Below are 17818 nucleotides of genomic sequence, written 5' to 3' on the forward strand. Positions count from 1 at the left end.
GAGAAAGTCAAAGTCTCCAAAAGTAGCAGCAAAGTCAGTCCTCTTTCCACCCATGCAAGTCTGTCTGTGTGACAGATCCCCACAGGATCCTGAGAGACGAGACTTCAGCATCCATAAACTTTTTATGCCTGTTATGAATCCTCAGCCATGCCACAGGCGCAGCACTGCCGGGAATGACAGTGGCAAGAAGGGATGTGCAGCAATATTCGAAGGATTTGAATAAGTTCCTGCCACAAGGCAGGAGGGGAATGAAAGAAATAAACATTCACAGATATTTTCAGAAAAGGAGGTTGTCAATTGTGCTGCCCTGGGTCGCTGTGTCTTCCTGTGGCTAATGACCGCGACCCGTGCTGCCTGCCTTTGTCCTTGTGGGGGTAGGGCCATGCCCTGGGCACCTGTGCTTGCCCAAAGACTGATGCTTCTTGGAGCCCAGGCTGCATACACCAACCCTTCACTTCTCGGTGACTCTCAAAACATAGGGGTGACTTTCTGCCGTGGCGTCACTGTCCTGGCACTGGGGCCCGAGTGAGATGCGGGATACGCACTTTCCAATGCCTCCAGACATTGTTCAGTGTCAGACACTGGCCACCTTTCCTCCCTCGCTTTTCCACGTTACCCCCATGCTTCCAGACATTACAGAGGGAGTGACTCTGCTGCCTAAGGTTATGCTTCATGTTCCAGCAACCCTTATACTTAAGCTTACTGGTCTTACTCAAATACCGACCCGATCCCACCCCTCTTGTTTCAGATAAAAGCTTTATACCTTGGCCACGACGACAACAAAATGTGTTCTTGATTTCTCATAATCCAGGGTGATCCCTGTTTTGATGCGCAGGACACCACTGTGACGGTCTATTGTAAACTTATTAGCATGGATGTTCTAGAAGAAAAGGAAAGAAGAAACAGTGAGAGATTATAGGTATGGAAATAAGATTGCCGTAGGGATTCATCTTTTATTTCATCTGCTAAGGGAATAGACTGGAATAATGATACGATTTGGGTGAATAATGTATTTGATGAATTTCACCTCTGTGTGTTTATGAACAATTCATGAACCAACCGCAAGTCTCTCATTATTCAGAATAAATCGGTTACCTGCAATGTAGATTTTTTTAATCTTTTAGTATTTCATTGTGAAATCTTAAATCTTGGTTAACACAGTTCATTGCATGGAAAGAGGTAGGGAGGAGTAACAGAAAAGAAGATGAGAGGAAAAGGAAGAAGACAAAAGGTGTTATCCCTTAGTGTTTCAAAGTTCTGCTGGCTCAAGTGCTGTTTTGGTGACTTTTGTGATGTACAAATAAAGCCTAAAAGACATCCGATTCCCACAAAAAGGCCTAAAAAAAGGTCTCCTTCCATTCTTCTGGACTGGAAGTAGCTATAAAGACACCTCCAATTTGGGTATCCCTACACAATGGCCACTGTTGGATAACCTTGGTCTTTTCAGGAGACATCACCACCTGCCTACATCAGACTTTTGGAGGGTTTTTTTTCTGTGCAACTTGACAATTCCCAGAGACTGTGCCAAAAGACATGGCAACATTTTTTCTGCAAATACATGTGTTCAGTATCCTTTTTGCCACACAAGAATATCAACTAAACAGAGAAGTTTGAAATTGCTGTCCCTTGGCTTCATAGTTCATCAGCTTACTGGAAAAAGCCCTGTGCCAAATTGAATCCTGCACATATTGTTCTTTTAAATAGATCCCAATTGGTGAAATCAAGACTAAATTTCAACAAGGCACTCAAGGTGTTCTTGCACAGTATGCCCAAGCTCTTAACAGGATTAGCTTTAGTGCTATGTAAATATCTTCCAACTTGTTTACATATTTGTATCCAAAGTAAATATTGCAAAAATTGGCTTTGGGTTTTTCTGTGTTGCCTCTTGAATAAGGGGAATTGCAGTTAATATGCATGAAGCTGCTTCTAGGAAGAAGGAATTTGAAGGATATAATGCAAAAAGTTGTCCTTTTGGCATGCAGAAGGTCTGTAATACAGACATTCAGCCTTAAATATGGAGCACTTCCTGCTCTTCACCAGTGGGTAAGAACTGAAAGGCTGGTTTCAAGGCTTTCAGTGAGAGCATTTAGTACCTCACCTTTCACAGTGATTCAGGTCTCAATTACATACCAGCCGGCTACATCAAAGTGCACATTTGGGTTTCTAGTGCATTTTATTTTTCATGCAAAGCTATTTCATGCTTTAGAAATCCCATATGCATACAAGATTACAAGTCAGACTTGCTCTCCCCATCACTCCAAAGAAAGGACCAATAAGAACCCTGTGAGGAGTCCTGCTGGCAAGCATGGGAGCAAGAGTGGCAACTCCAGCTCATTCTGCTGCCTGCTAGACTGCACTTGGCTGCTTGCAATCGGACAATATCCATTTTGTCAATACTTACTTCTTGTGTACGGTACAAAATTGGTCCTATAGACACTAGCAGCAGGCTCAACCCTTAAAATATTTTTTAACCTGATTTCTGAGATCTCAGTACATGAGAGATGATTTTTGAAGGTACAGGTAATACCTTACCTGCAAGAAGTAGGTGATACTTCCTCCAGAACCTGTGTCTTTGTCCACTGCCTCAATCTTAAAGATACTGCTGCCAGAGGGAGTGTTCTGTGACCAGAAAGAGTTACCAGTCAAAGAAGTGGAAAACCAGGTGGTTAGAAGTGAAAAATGGGCATGCAAGGTAGCAGAAAAAGAGAGTGATGGCAAAAAGAATATAAATGCATTGGGGGAACCAAAGAGCAGAAAGAAAAGAAGGAAGAGATTAAAAATGGAGGAAACTGGAGAACAACAAGGAAGAAAAGCTTTTTGAAATTAAAGTTACAGAAAATCTCAGCTAAGACAGAGTGCATCCTATTCCCACTGAAGTAACTTCTAAAAACTCCCAATTACTCACATCTTGGCACTTTCCCACAAAACAGCACACCTTAAGTACCTACAGACTTATTCCTTAAGTTTGCAGTGAGTATTAAATATCTACCCAAACCCTAAACCAAAAGAATGCAAGTTAGTCCTGCACATCTTGGGTTGGGTGTTTTTTGTTTTGTTTTGGTTTGGTTTGTTTGTTTGTTTTACTGAAAACATACTAGCTCCTCTTTACATCCTATTTAAATATACTTCCGGCATGCAAAGGATCTTCACCAACCTCTGGGACTTGGACTATGTAAGGTGTATTGATGAACTCTGGGCTCTCGTCATTAGCATCCATTACAAGGATCCTCACTTTTTCAGAAACCTGGAGCAGAACATGAAAAACATCTTATGACTCAAGCTGATTTTCAACACGTAACTGTTCATTTGCCTATTAAGGTGTAGTCAAAGGCAATGAAAAATTATGTTGTAAGAGTATCTTTACACTACCAAAACCAAACACATAAAAGAAAACACAGAAAATCCCATAATCCAGAAGAATTTGCTTTGTGGAGAACACCCAGATATCTCAAAGCTAATTAAGGAGTCTCAGAGTACTTTATAAATTACAGATTGGGGCTGATTTTCAAAAGTCTTCCTTCTTCTTCAGGGCATTCAAGATACCATGATATATTTTAAAACAATACACAAAAGACTGCAAATATTGGTACTTGATAGCCAAGAGCATTCACTAATGTCTCATTCGATATGATGCTAGGTTAATAACATGTGTAATTTGGATGTACAAATACATGCTACTAATATGTAACAATCCATTTTGTTCTCTTTCTAAAAATGCAGAAAACAAATGTATTTGACCAAAAAGACTTCACAGTTGTTTGCAAGTGGAGATGTGGACATGATCCCACTATTTCCTATTTACAGAGGTTTCCAGGGCAGTTATGCCTGTAGGATGCTGGCACCTCCCAAACATTTGTTGTAGCAATCACAATTGCTCTAGAGTTATCTATTCTTACTATGGATAGTAAGAAGGTCTCACTTTTTTGGCACCTCTAGTGGTGAAGCCCAGGTCCTCTTATTGGCAGAGTAATATCCTGGCTGTGACAGCACCCATCTATAAATTGAAAATGCCAAGGAAATTTGTAGAATTAGGGTTGGATGCTTGTGCAATGTCTCAGATAAGTCCTTAAAGATTAGACGCGATCAAAGCTTTATTCAGCAGCAGACAAGAAAACTCCCACCACCTTAGCCTAAGCAAATCTTCTTAATGTCGTACTGGAGAAACACTGCGGGGGGTGGAGGGACGGTCAGCTCCTGGGTGTCCAATATTACTATAATGTCACACACTCCTCCAAAAAGCCTCCAGATCTTTCTTAGGTATGAAACCTACTGAGTTGACAGGGAAACTTCATAGGAAGCTGCTGTAGTTCTGCAGGCCACTAAGTCAGTCTTTCAGCTCACAATACATTGTAATTATCCCCAAATAGCTGAGCAAGGAGATGGAATAAGACTTGAGTTACTGGGAGTTCAGTGGCTCTTGAAACAGGAGGTAAGACTCTAATGAGATTATGTTTTCTGGTAAAATGAGTTAGTCCCTGTAAGGTAATTTAATAGGAAGAGGTACGTGAGGACAGTTAGACAAGCTACAGCATAATTAAATACTTACTGTACTCAGGCCATCTGAAATACTGACAATAACTTCAATTTCATCTTCTTTCTGTAAACCAAGAAATTTCCTTTGTTAGCAAGATGGTGTTTGCCCTGATTGGAAAAGGAACTGTGGTTTTAAATGTGTTTCAGTAGGTAGATGAGAGTGACAACTAATACCATAAAGCAATCACAGCAGAGGCTGGGAAGACCTCTCAGAGGCTCCAGCTACAGGGCTCCTTGGACTTTTTGTGGCTACTGTCAAGAGATGGCTGGCCTGGGAATCTCTGTTGTCCTGTAAAGTGCTAGTGAAAACTCACCTTTTTGAAGAAACACTCCCTAAAAATGCATGATTGGTTCAAAATTCTTCTATCTCAGTATACAGCATTTTGAAGGGTTTACAAGTACTTCTCTGTGAAAGAGGCATAGAAAATTCAATGCCTGTGTTCCCAGAATAAGGCTGCCTTTAGGACAGTACTGCTGGGAACATCTTCAACCCACATGGTTACATGGGCTAAAGGGCTATGATATAAGTAGCGAGGTGTCCTAGAACACTGCTTGCACAAATCTCTGCTTCTTCCTAATGACCAGAAGGTCCCTTGCCTGAGGATCAGCGGACTGTGACTGCCCCTCTGCTCTGGATGGGGTGTGGGTGGGGGAAGACAGGAGTAAAGTGCAAACTACTCTTTTGGCAAAAGTTGGACAGACAGCTGCTGAAAAAATTGACAGCAGTGTCAGTGGCACAAGCCAACTGGAAAACCACGTAGTGGGTGAAGTATAATGTCTCAGAATTGCAGAGTATATTACAGATTTCAGGGGCAAATAAGTTGGCATTGTCCTTCCAAGCCACAGATCAAATTAAACTGAAGGAAATTCCACAAACACACAGTGTGGTGCCATTTCACCGTACCTCTCTGTCAAGCTCCTCGATCAGCGTAACATTTCCAACGTTCTTGTCAACAGAAAAGTAGCGTCTTGATCCAGCTTCATAGGCCAGGCCGTATGTCACGGGATCTCCTTCTGGATCAGTTCCATTCAGAGTGTAGACGTGGGTACCTGAAAAATTGGCATTCAACAGCATTTCCCTGTGGTTACTTCCATCAGTGATTATTTCACTGGTTTGTTCCTTCAGCACTTAGCTATCCTGTGGCAGGCAAAGCTTTTGGGAATCAAACCCACTTACTGGGAAATAGGGGTGAGTAGGCAGTTCAACAGTCCCGATTACCACTTTTTAGCCTCCTTCTTAAACCGAGTTTATCAGTGCTGGTTTCTCTCACTTCAGGCCTTTTCCTGTGAACCACTCCTGGATCAACGCTCTTCACATCATAGTGTTTAGATAAATGACAAGCTCCAGACTAACTGTCAGCCCAGGGGAGTCAGAAGCAATGATGTTGTATGACCGGGTGACAATACAGACAGTACCAAAAGGCCCTCACACACCTCTGCTCTATGGGCGCACTGGAATTGCAAACCAGCAGGCAGAGGATCTGGCAACTGAAGGCAGTGCTCCCACAGGACTGGACCCAGGCTCTGAAGCTCAGAGATGCAAGGACATTTGCAGACTTTTCCACTCGCAGAACTAACAGACGCAAAAGGCTTCCTTCCTACTTCACTCCTCCTCATTAAAAGTGGGTGGTTTGACACACCCACTCATGCTCATACAAATGAATAAATTCGCCAAACTCAATCTATTTCTTTCACAAGCTGAGGAAAGAGAGATCGTTATTTCTATTTTTAAAGATTTGAGAAGTTGGTGTCAGTTCTTCCAGTAACCTGACTTTGTTTATCAGAAGCGTTACTTTCTGGGGGCGTTATAACACCAATGTTTTGAAAACATGACGAGGGTTTAAATACTATTTTTTTAAACTTACATGTCTATCATTCTACCATGCACTAGTATCTTCATCAAAATAACTTAAAAATATCAGTTAGCTGAGCCTGAAATATAAACCACTGTTGTTCTTTCCTTCCAGTCTGCTGTGCCTTGTGTTAAGTACCTCAGCTATTCAAGTTGCAGAGGTTCAGAACAGAAACTCTGTTTTACATCTAACAAAGTTCTCCACACTGGAAATACCATAGCCAAGGGACTCGCTGGTTAGGAGTGAGTTTTAATTGTGCATGGGACACAGAGATATGATGGGAGGATCCCTGCTAAGGAAGTTAGCATAAAGGAAGAACACTGTTAAAGGGAACACAGAATACTCCAGTTTTAAACTACTCTGGCCCTGAGTTTGAGAGATTTTTAAGTCTGTACACAGAAGTCATAATCTTTTCATTCTATCCTCTGCAGGGGCAGTGGAGTTTTTCACTGACTAGATCCATAAGCTTTTGTTTAATGTAAAGCTTTGGTTGATGTTTGGTTATCTCTCATGATAATTACTAGGGAAGTATTTGGGCAACTTTGTACAGAAAAATGTTCACACTGCAAAAACCAACAGGCCCACAGGAGCACAAAAACCAGACCCTGTTACAAGCTGGCTCAGCCAGCCAACAAACAGTCAAGATTTGTAAAACTGCTTCACAAAAATACAAAACACTTTCAACATTCTTCTTGGACTTTTCCGACAAAACAGAGCAGAAAATAACAACACATCTGTAACTGAGATCCCTCAAAATTATTAAGGGAAAGACACTTCTTTGGTTGTAGTGTGTAAGTACAGAGAAATGCTGCTGGCTGCCCTGCCTGTTTCCAGCTCGTGTGGATGTCTGTGGCATCTGCTCGACAACGCTGCAACAGGATGGGCACCACAACCCACATATGCACAGGCTCTGAGAGACCCCTAGCAACCACGCACAAGGTCCAGCACTGTGACTGGGGCTGCCCTGACCTACCGACGCTGGTGGTAGCTCATTCATCAGCAATGAAGGACATCGTTGATCTTTACACTGGACGGTTTGCTTCCTAGCCAGTGCTGATAGTTCTTCATTTTTCATAATACAGGACACTTGTGTGCTTTTAAATTGGATTGTGGATCAGAATTTCTTTTCTACCTCATTATAATTCCTGATTTTGTCTGAATTGTAATTTCACTGCACAATACTCTCTATATCATTAACACCCTGGGAACACATCTCAGCACAGTGTTAATCCCAATTAAAAATCTCCTCTCAGAGTTCTGCCTCCACTTGCTGAAAAGAAAATAAATGAAAACATCCAGGTAAAATCTTATCAGTGAGTGCCAAATAAACAGCCTCCCCCATCAGAAAGATAAGAGAATAGCAGAGTCTCTACCCAGGGATATGGCAAATGCCATGTAAGGACCCTGGTCGGAAAAGCTGGGTGCTCCAGGTACCTAGGGGATAGTGCAGCAGGCTTGGATAGGGAAGTCATGGGGAACTGCACACTGCTTTGTGCCACGGCTGCTTCTCCGTTTTCCTATTCCATCTTAAAAGTCATTTGCTCTTTGCTCCTGCCACTCAGGCTGAATGGCTGTCCCATGATGCCATTGCTCCATTTTATTTCATTTCTGACTCAAATTTATTCATAGCCAGCCTCTGTCCATACTCTCTGGGGCTGGTTTTGCCCTCTCACTGAAGACACACTCTCCCTCTCTGCTGCTGTGTGACACTCGGCAATCAAATTCCTTCCTTGCCAAGTTAAACAAGCCAAACATTTTGGACTCATGCTCAGTCTCCCCATTGTCCTTTGCCACCACAGCTGACATCTGTTAATGATGCTGAGAGGGACATCCATGGCCGTGCTCCCAGGACAGAACACCTCTGTTTCCAATATCACAGCAAATACCACCTTGCCTGGAGTTACACACCTGCTCTCTGCCTGTTTCAGCCAAAGGCCCTTTTGCCCACCAGAAAAGGTGATGGGAAGTTAACACACAGCCAACAGATGGCTGTTTTATACTGCAAGCACAGGGGAGCTCAGGCTCTTGAAGGACACGGACCACACACCAAGACTACCTCAAAAACGTCTCCTTTCCCATTTGCTATCAGCTAATACTCCTTCCTGAGCATGCCTGTTGTGTTTTAGCCATAACTAAGCCCCAGCTCCAACTTATATACCAAGCATGACATTTGATAGCATGAAATATCCATTTGGTCAGTTTGGATTAGCTGTACAGGCTGTGTCACCTCCCAGCTTCTTGTAGAGAAGAAGCTGGGAGCACAATGCAGTGTCAGAAACTGAAAAACTCCTTGACTTGATATAAACATTGCTTGGCAAAAACTAAAACCAATAGTAAGTTATCAATATTCTTCTCAGCACAACCAAAACATAGCACAGCTAGCTAACATAGACTAGCTACTGTGAGGAAAACTATCTCTATCCCACCTAAAACCAGCACAACAGAAATACAAAAGCACATGCAGAGGGACAGCAGAATGCCGGGGGGAGGTCCTCCAGCCTTGAAGGACAGACCAGGAAACACATGAGCAGGGAGCCTCACCAGCAAGGGGAGCAACAGGGTGACAGAACAAAAAGGAACAGTGGGTACCAGAGAGGACAAGAGGGTTTTCCACAGCCAGCTGTGAATGATGGCAAGAAGCAAGACCAGGATCATGCAGGAACAATGGGCGAAGCTAGAAGGATGGAGGACCTGAAGTGGTCAGTTAGCCACCAGTAGGCAGCTGTACCTGTGATCAAAGGAGAACTGCCACTGCAAACGGGCTATTAATGGGAGGCAGGTGGTGGTGTGTGCATACTTGGGAGACTGGGGAAAAACGGAAAGGAAAAATGCAAGGATGAGAGGCATGCCAAGATCTCCAGAGCATTGATGATGCCTAGGCCCTGGGAGAGCGATGCATTTAGGCCCACTGACTATGCTTCCATCCCTTGCTCTGCAGCTCTTCTCAGTCCCATTTGTCTCCACCATGAGGGCTTACAGGGATTAATGAGGTAAGATGAAACAAACAACCTGAAATAGCATCCCACACATGCCCTAAGACCTAGATTAGGAGCACACGTGCATTTTGTATGTACACAGGCAACTCTTTGCAAAGAGCTAGTCACCCACCTGCCCTGTCAAACAGCCACACAAACCGCAACTGCTATTTCAGGACATAGCTTTTCCCATTCTTTTTAAATCTGGCACTGGAAGGGGCTACTGTTCTGGCCCTTCTCACCTTGAGGGGTCTCATGCTCTGCAGCAATAAGCAGGATCTGGGAAATTGCAGACACTTTCAAGCTTACACACAGAAATAGTATTTGCCGTTTTTACCATATCTTATATCACAGTGTAGGTAACTTGGTAGATCACAACTATCTGTTAGTAAGCACAGTTGCAAAATGGAAAAGAAGGTCAAGTTAAGGATGATATGAACATGATAATGTGATTTTCTTTAATTTGATGTGTTCATGCAGCTGCAGCACTGCATTTTCTCTTTCTACAGACACAGAGAATCCACAGTCTAACATGCACCACTTTGCCAACTGCTTGTAATCTCAGCAGGGCCAAAGACTGTGAAATTCCTGGAGGTTTACTAAAGCTGCTGCTCATAACATTGCTCAGATCAGATGCTAGCTGATGCCAAGAAAAGCATCCTGCTTATGATTCCAAATTTTATGTGAGCACAGGTAAGAGATAATGGCAACAGGCCCACTTTTGCAACACCTAAGCCTGACTAAAGTCATCTAGAATCAAATGTGGAAGTTTTAATCTCCCTGTTTTGTCACTGATCATCCTGCTCAAACTGAAAGATGACTGCCAGAACGTGGATGCTCAGGACTGTTCATGGACACACGATACCAGATTCCTTCTCCTTCTTCTGGAGGAGATTGTGGCAGAGTGATGAAGAGTAACAGCCTCCTCTGTGGTGTGAGACCCCTTACTGGGGCCACAGAAAAGGGCCAGTCTGGCAGCCATTTGGCCTAGGCAGTGTGTAAGCCCTCGCTGAACTCTGGCAGGAAGCTCTGACTGTGATCTGATGGGAACACTGGTCCTCTAAATGCACACCTGGCACTGAAACATGGAAGCACCAGTGGTGTTTGTGCCCTCCTCTGGGACCTCCCTGGGAAATCATCCCCGAGGCATGGCTGTGCTGACCTGGGCGGTGGGTAGCACTGAGGAAACCCCAAGCAGCCATGCTGCAAGGGAACTTTCAGAAGAGAAGACCTTGTAGTATTTACAGCTTTTAGTCAAGGTGTTCTGGGAATTAGCCCAAGGAAGCACTGGGAGCTGTGTGGCAAAGCTACCACCTTTGGGCTTCTCAAAAGTAAGTTGTTCTCCCTTTCCCAAGGGTTTCTTCAGGTCCTTTGCAAAAGCCTAAACACAACACTCCCTAACCTTTCAGAGAAATGCTTTTGGTTGCACCTTTGGAGCTTTAAGCCAGAATCTGCTTCTCTCTTGTCTTTCAAAGCAAATCTATGCAGCAAATTAGAAGTACAAACCAGCCAGTGTAAACACACGTAAGCACATTCTGGATGAAGACAACAGACATGAGAAACAGCAGCACTGAAGACAGAGCAGCTTGAGCTTTATCACTGCTGCAACCAAAGCATAACCTCCCCAGGGACCTCTGCGCACCCAGCCTGGTTGCTAGTGTTACAACGGCACACGCAAAGCCTGTCATACGTTTGTTGCTGTTGTTACTCAGGCTAGTTACAGGAACACGAGCACGGGCTCTGATCCCTCACACCGCTGTTGTGCTGTTGAGGCATGCCCACTCTGCTTTTCTGCCTGCCTGCAGCCCCAGATCAGTTGCGCTGGAAAATTACTGCTGTATTTACTGCTGCAGGGAGTGCTGTTGTCTGAGAGACCATGTGGCGCTGCAGTCCTGTTATGAAGGACGTTTTTGCCTGTGTTGTGGTTCTGTGCCATCGTTAGATCCCCATCCCCATGCAGGTGGCTGGGAGAGGCTGATGCCTGGGAAACGTCTGTGAGCTGGCACCACACCAGGGCATGGGAGTGAGTTGTACTGCCGGCAGTTTGAGTGGCGGAATTGGCAAGCGCTGCCCTAAACAAACTCCGTCAGGGTCCCATTTTGTGGCTATCTGGCATTACAAGCCTTATCTACACTACTAGACAAGTGATTCCACTGGCTAATCTTACTCCAGCCATCAGCAGAGCTGTCCAGATTGCCAAGACTGAGCTAGTACGGTTTCCACGTGAATCCAGGCAGAATTACAGCAGCTCCTTGGTCTGCCTCTGGCTTTTGCAAGTGCCAGTACATTACTGCTGGCCTTCAGCTAAGGTTTCCACTTAAGCTTCACCAAGCTTATAGCAAATCCCTCCTGCATCATAAGCAAGCTCTTTTTAAGTTCATAGGCTAGGTGCGTCACTTCTACGCTACGTGCCACCTTCTCCCCTTCCTATTCTCCGGCTGAGCAGGCAAAGGAGAAGCCACCACTTCCCCATCACCCTCTCCCAACCCCCTGGCATGCCTGGTGTGGATCTTGGCTGGCATTAACACCATGGGGCCAGAAATGGAGACTCTCAGCAAACCCCAGGCAGCTGCTTCCCAAAGCAGTGTGACCCCAGTCGTGCTTAGGAAGGCAAAGGCAGCACCTCCGAAGGAGGCTATGACCTTTGGATCCCTCCCTCACCCTCACCTCCCCCAGCTGCCTAAGCCCTGGGAGGGGAGGGTTTTGGGTGCAGCTATCTCTCTCCCTCTATGCATGAAGCAGCTAATAAATGGGTGCTCTGGTATTTAATATGCAATGCTAAATACTTTCCTGATTTGCTTGTAAAAACTACAGAAAAACAGGAGCAAATCCTAAACAAAACCTCAGTGCAGTGTTTGAAGAAAAGGTGGTGTTCATCACTGTAATAAAACTGACATAAAATTTTTTTCAATGTTAGGAAATTATTCTTCCCCCATGGAAAATACTGATTATAAATCACCGTTTTGTTCTCATTTATTTTTTCTAAATGCAACTGCAGTTAAAAGAAGCATAAATAGACCTGCTTCAAAATACTGAAAGCTAAAAAAAGTATCAGTTTTCAAATTTTCAGTAAAATAAACCAAAACTAAACCTTTTTAAAGAAAAACATCAGTTATTTAGACAAAGCAATTTTCACTCCAGGTAGAAACATTTTCTACCATTTGTACTGTAAACAAGAAAAGTGTGATAACTCTCTTTAAAGAGAATCACCCCTCTGTTAGTTTTCAATGTACAGCTTGCTTTTACTAAGGTTGATAAAATTACAAGCAACTAGGCTTTCTTCTCATAAGCATTCACAGAACTGGTAAGAAGTCCTTCATCACCATGAATTTATTTCTGACCCCAAAGGTCTGTGCTCTGATACTGTGAATAGATTGGTGGATGAAGGAGAAAAGAGAAGCTAAAATTTATGTTTTAAATTACAGCTACAGTTCCAACATGTCATTTTAAATTGAGGCTAATTAAAAGCTTGAGAGAAAAACATGTAAGACCACAGTATATGACAGCAACCTACAAGGAAATACATGTTGCTAATCAAAAGAGCAAGCAGCTCCAGTTTCACAATTTAAGCATACTGATTTTAATACTGACCAACAGGTGTGTCCTCTGAAAGGCTGAGAAGTGCCATGTTCCCGTTTGTGCTTCTGGCTCCATTATCAAAGAAATAGGGGGCATAATTTGCCTGAACTGCAATTAAAACAAAACAGAAGCCAAAGAAAAGCATTTTGTACGTGGCAGTTATTTGGCTTTGTTACCTGACTCTCAGTAAACACGAGCTGTTTTGGGAATACTATGCGTGCGTAACATACCCAGTTGCTGCAATGGACTTTGAGAACTGTATCTGTGCAGATATTCTTCATAAAATTACTTTTACGTGCCACTGTGTGCAGTATTTACACAGCAGCAAACAGAGAGTGTTATATGGAATAAAACCTCAAACAACCCAACAGAAACAAATCAAGTAACAGGATCTCGCTAAAAATAAAATCTCAGTTTCAGACAGCTCATTACAAAATTAACCTTTTCAGCTTGCAATGACTGTATATGTCTCCCCTACTCTATACGTGCAAATACGAAACTTTCCCAGTGCCTCGGTACCTTACCCAGTGTTCTAAGCACATTGTCTTAAAATTATGCCTACTGCATGAACAATTAGCCATAATTAAATAGTTACTTACTTGCTGCCAGACAACAGCAACCAAAGTTAAAAGAAAGACAACAAGAAACAACAAATTAGTTGTCATTCTACTGACTGACTGTTATAGATTCAAAATAGCCCATTTGAAACAAAACTCCAAATATATAAACACAGAGGGTAACATTTGCACAGGGATCAGTTGCCAAGGAAAATATTTCAGGACAACATTACCACATCAGTAAGGATTACTACAGGATTTAAGGTTATGCTTGCATCCGCCTATATTTTCACTTAACAAAGTGATGATTGTACTCACCCAGGCAAACGTGCACCAAGCTGAGGAGTAAGGAGGGGGGGAAATGCCTTACATGCTTCATATCCCACTGAAGAAAGAGCCAATTTCTTCTCTGTTTCAAGGGTTTTGATTTTGTTTTGGGTTTGGGTTTGGTTTTTTTTTTTTTTTTTTTTTCTTTCTGAAAGGTCCAGGAAAGTGTCCTTCAGACTGATGCAGTGGAGAAATGTGCAAGAGGCAGTAACAGATGCTAAGATGTTAAGCGGATGACACGTCTTAATTTCTGAGGAATTTAAAGAAGCTCCTTCCTACCACCTAATTAGACCAATTACTTTGCAGGGAGCTGTGGGACTCATTTCTGAGACAAGATTTGGAGGAATCAGTGTAAGTCTCAGAGGTTCTGCTGTCAGCACTGTATTTGTGCTGTCCAAATACCCAAGTCAGAGAGAAAGTAAAGTAGAAAGCAGTTTTCTTTCTTAACACCGTCTTTAACTCTCCAAGCCAGTCCTTTTTATTTTGGTTTTGGCAATCTTGAGAAACTACAAAGGAAGAGAATCTAACATTAGCAACAAACAGTAAATGCGACTGTTACTGTTTTAAAGGAAACAGTCACACTTAAAGATAGCCAAAACCACACAACATCATACTAAAAATGCAGAAGTCAGAATGTTCTTTTCATGAGCTGGCCTGGTCATTTCATTCTTAAACTGCATGAATTTCTGGAAGCATCTTTCATGTTTAGCAGATAAGTTTTTTAACCAACATACTAAAAAATGTATTTAAGGAATAACACATGGAAAAAGTTAACAGAGTAGCTTTTTTCGTTGCTCGTTTTTGTTTTCTGCCATAAAAACATGTTTACACAAATTTAAAATACATGTAAGCAAAAAATGATAGGGTTAAAAACGCAGCCACTCTGGGAAGTTTTTCACAGCCCAAGCTTTTGGCTGCTTAAAAGGAACTTAATCAGTGGCAATATTAACATCCAAACAAGGAGCTGTGTACATCGTGTCTTAGCTGTTTAAACCTGACCTGAGGCAAGGCGCTTGCCCTTAAAGGATACGTTGCTAATAGAGCTTTCTGTTTCCTAATTAACAGCCTGCATGAAAGAAATGTCTAAGAAATTAATCACTCAAAGAGTCCTCCATCACAATGCTTTAAAATGTGGCAGAAGCTACACTTTCTCCCAGGCAGGGCCCCTTGGGGAAGTGCTGGTGAGATGGGAGCAGCTGCCGTGGGGATCCTGCCCCATGTTCTCAGCATCCCTTACCCACCAATTGGTGACACTACAGGATGAACGAGGAGAGAAGCCTTTGTTGCGGACGTGATGCTTCTGTGCTGTGGGCAGGGCATTTCTGCACCTTCAGATTCCCCTGCACCTACGGTGCTGTCGGGGGACACCTCTGCCTGCAGAACAAACCAACTGCAAGGCTCCCAGAAGTTAGATGGGTAGAAGTAAAACTCCTGCATGCAACATTAACAAAACTTGCCATCCATCATGGAACTTGCCGGAACATTACAGAAACCAAAAGCCAAAAAGACTCCAAAATGAATTAGACAAATCAATGAAGATTAGGTTTGCTGGTGACTAGCAAATGCACTGATACAGGTGCTCAGTAAAGCACTAAATTCCCACCTGCCAGAAGCTCAAAAGTTAAGCCAGAGGAAGGGTCTTTGTCACCCTGATCATTTTTCTAACCATCTTTTACGAGACCAGATCTTTGGTGTGACTCCGCATGAGTAATCTTGTAGAGGAGTGTTTGCAAAGGCTTCATGTCAAACCTACATGTGACTCCAGTGGTGGCCTGTCAACCTCAGGGGAACCTGCAGCAGGCAACTAAGGAAAATAAAAAAGTATTTTTAGTGCATTTAAATTCATAGTATGGGGATCCAAAGGTGAAAATTGTGTGGGAGGGGATACACATACAGAAGATGGATAAAAATGTAATTTCTGTTGCAGATTTAACCCTAATACCACCACTGTCAACAGTAATATTAAACCACTGATAAAAATCACAGAAATGCACCTTCATGGTGCCCAGAAGGAAACATAAATAGCACCTAGATGTCCTCACCTGCCTCCTCAATCTGGAACCAACAGCACATTTTTTTCTGTAGAGTATTTTCCAAGAAAAAGTGATGGAGACCTCTTGTCAAAGTTAATAGCTGTCTGTTCCCCTGGTTGCATCCCCTGGGAATCTAAATCTCTAGGGCCTGCATCTCCAAGGAGGCAAAATGTCTCACTCCTGAATTTCAATGAGTTTCATCTCTTAATCCCCTTAGAGTTTGAAAACCCAGCTAATATGCATCTATGCACACTCAGATACATTCCTAACACAGCAACACTCCGACAGAGTATTTTTTCCATCAGATAATATGCTTTGATAAAATCTTGTGAAGCCAGGCTGATTTTGATGAATGTTTTCCTTGGGAAGAAAAGGGGCAGGAGGGGATTTCAGGAGAGCAATGTATTCTGTCCCCACAGTTTTAGTAATGAAAGGATCCCTCTCTCTATGTAGAATAAACTTGCTATTTAATATATTTTTAGCATATCAAGTAACATAAAAGAAGAATGAAATATACCAGTTTGATCTGAATCAACTCCTTTCTCAGGGTGTTCTGTTTGTTTGCTATTCAGTAGGAAAACAATTCTAGAAAGAACCAATATTTTCAGAACAAAAGTTTTGTGTTTGGGTCACTGATTAGCAATATTAACTAGAGTTTGTTAGACAACCTGAATTTCTGCAAAAGAAGTTTAAATGTTGAAAGGTGTTGTAATAATGTAATGAATATTTTTGCAGACTTCAACCCTTCTGATGGCCGCTGAGGTGTACCAGTACTGTGTGGTTATAACAGCTGTTTTGCGGATTGTGAAGTCCCTGGAACAGAAGCCACAGACTTCTGTTCCCCAAGCACAAACCCATTCTCAAACCAAAGCAGAACCTTCCAGGGCACAAGGTCCAGTCACAAAACCAATGACATGCCAGCCCCTGCCCTCTTATCTCTCTCAGCCTTTGAGAATCTTGGAAAAACGTAGGCCGCAGCATATCTAGTTTTCTTAGCCCTAAACCCAAATTTAAGCCTGAGATGAGCAGTTTTCCTTAACCAAATACAGCTAACAACAAATAGGCTTCCACCAGTACCGAGAGCTGCCCTGTTTCTGTTTTCACATCTCTGAACGTGGCAATCATGGGACCCACCAAGACAGCTGTTCTTGAGCCCAATCCCAAAGCTTGGCCCAAAACACAGGCCAAATTAGCACTGGCAGCAGATGCTGAAATGGCACATAAAATGACACAAGTCTGCAGCCCCTCATGCGAGGCACCTCTACCAATATGGGCTCAGGGTTTCCTCTGTTGAGGGGGTGGGAGCAGGGCTGTTTACAGCCCCTATTCTGTCACTCGCATCCCAGCTAGCAGCCTGAGCAGAGAGGGCAAAGACTGAGCTGGCACAGAGATAAATTACTCTTTCCACATTGTGGGTGGCCCTTCCACCTCAGGGCAATCACATTAGAGCTGCCTACCTGGGGAATGCCTGCTTGGCATATAAATGTGAGGTTTTCATGAGTTGCATTTCAATCAGTTTCCAGATGCTTACATGTGTTCACAATTCAAAAATAGAGAGAAAAATAAAATTAAAGGAGTAACAGAGGTTAAGTTATCTCTCACTGTGCTGTTTTGCTTTAATTATGTACAGTCTTCTGATTTTATGCCTGCTTCCATCTGAGTTAAAAACCCCTGTGTTTTAGACTCTGGACAGTATTGACATGTAATGAAGTTCACATTCATATAGTAAGTGCTTAAGCTACCTTTTTTTTTCCTATGCTTGTCCTTCAATTCTGGCTGCATATGACATTCAGCATTACCTTGTAGAGTATTATTCAGAATTTTGTGTGTGTACATTTTTTTCTGTAAATAAATTCAACATAAAGAGTGCTGCACACTTTATATAAACCTCAGCATGTGCAGAAAGAGTCCAAATTATACTCTGGCCTTCCTTCTCTAAATCACATGTTAAGAGGAACTGT

General features: G+C 42.8%; 1 protein-coding gene across 1 annotated transcript in view; it reads right to left on the reverse strand.

The window, feature by feature from the left end:
• CDHR1 (cadherin-related family member 1) overlaps positions 1–13876 on the reverse strand; it is a 44457-nt gene extending 30581 nt beyond the window's left edge. Inside the window, exons 1-7 of the mRNA XM_010148175.1 lie at positions 13816–13876; positions 12953–13048; positions 5438–5583; positions 4547–4597; positions 3155–3244; positions 2533–2619; positions 764–880 (exon numbers count right to left, since the gene is read on the reverse strand). Of these exons, the coding sequence (XP_010146477.1) occupies positions 764–880; positions 2533–2619; positions 3155–3244; positions 4547–4597; positions 5438–5583; positions 12953–13048; positions 13816–13876 (648 nt within the window). The remainder of the gene's footprint in view (positions 1–763; positions 881–2532; positions 2620–3154; positions 3245–4546; positions 4598–5437; positions 5584–12952; positions 13049–13815) is intronic.
• Between the last annotated feature and the right edge of the window lie 3942 nt (positions 13877–17818).

The sequence above is a fragment of the Eurypyga helias genome, unplaced genomic scaffold (genome assembly GCF_000690775.1).
Source record: "Eurypyga helias isolate BGI_N326 unplaced genomic scaffold, ASM69077v1 scaffold18043, whole genome shotgun sequence".
Taxonomy (NCBI): domain Eukaryota; kingdom Metazoa; phylum Chordata; class Aves; order Eurypygiformes; family Eurypygidae; genus Eurypyga; species Eurypyga helias.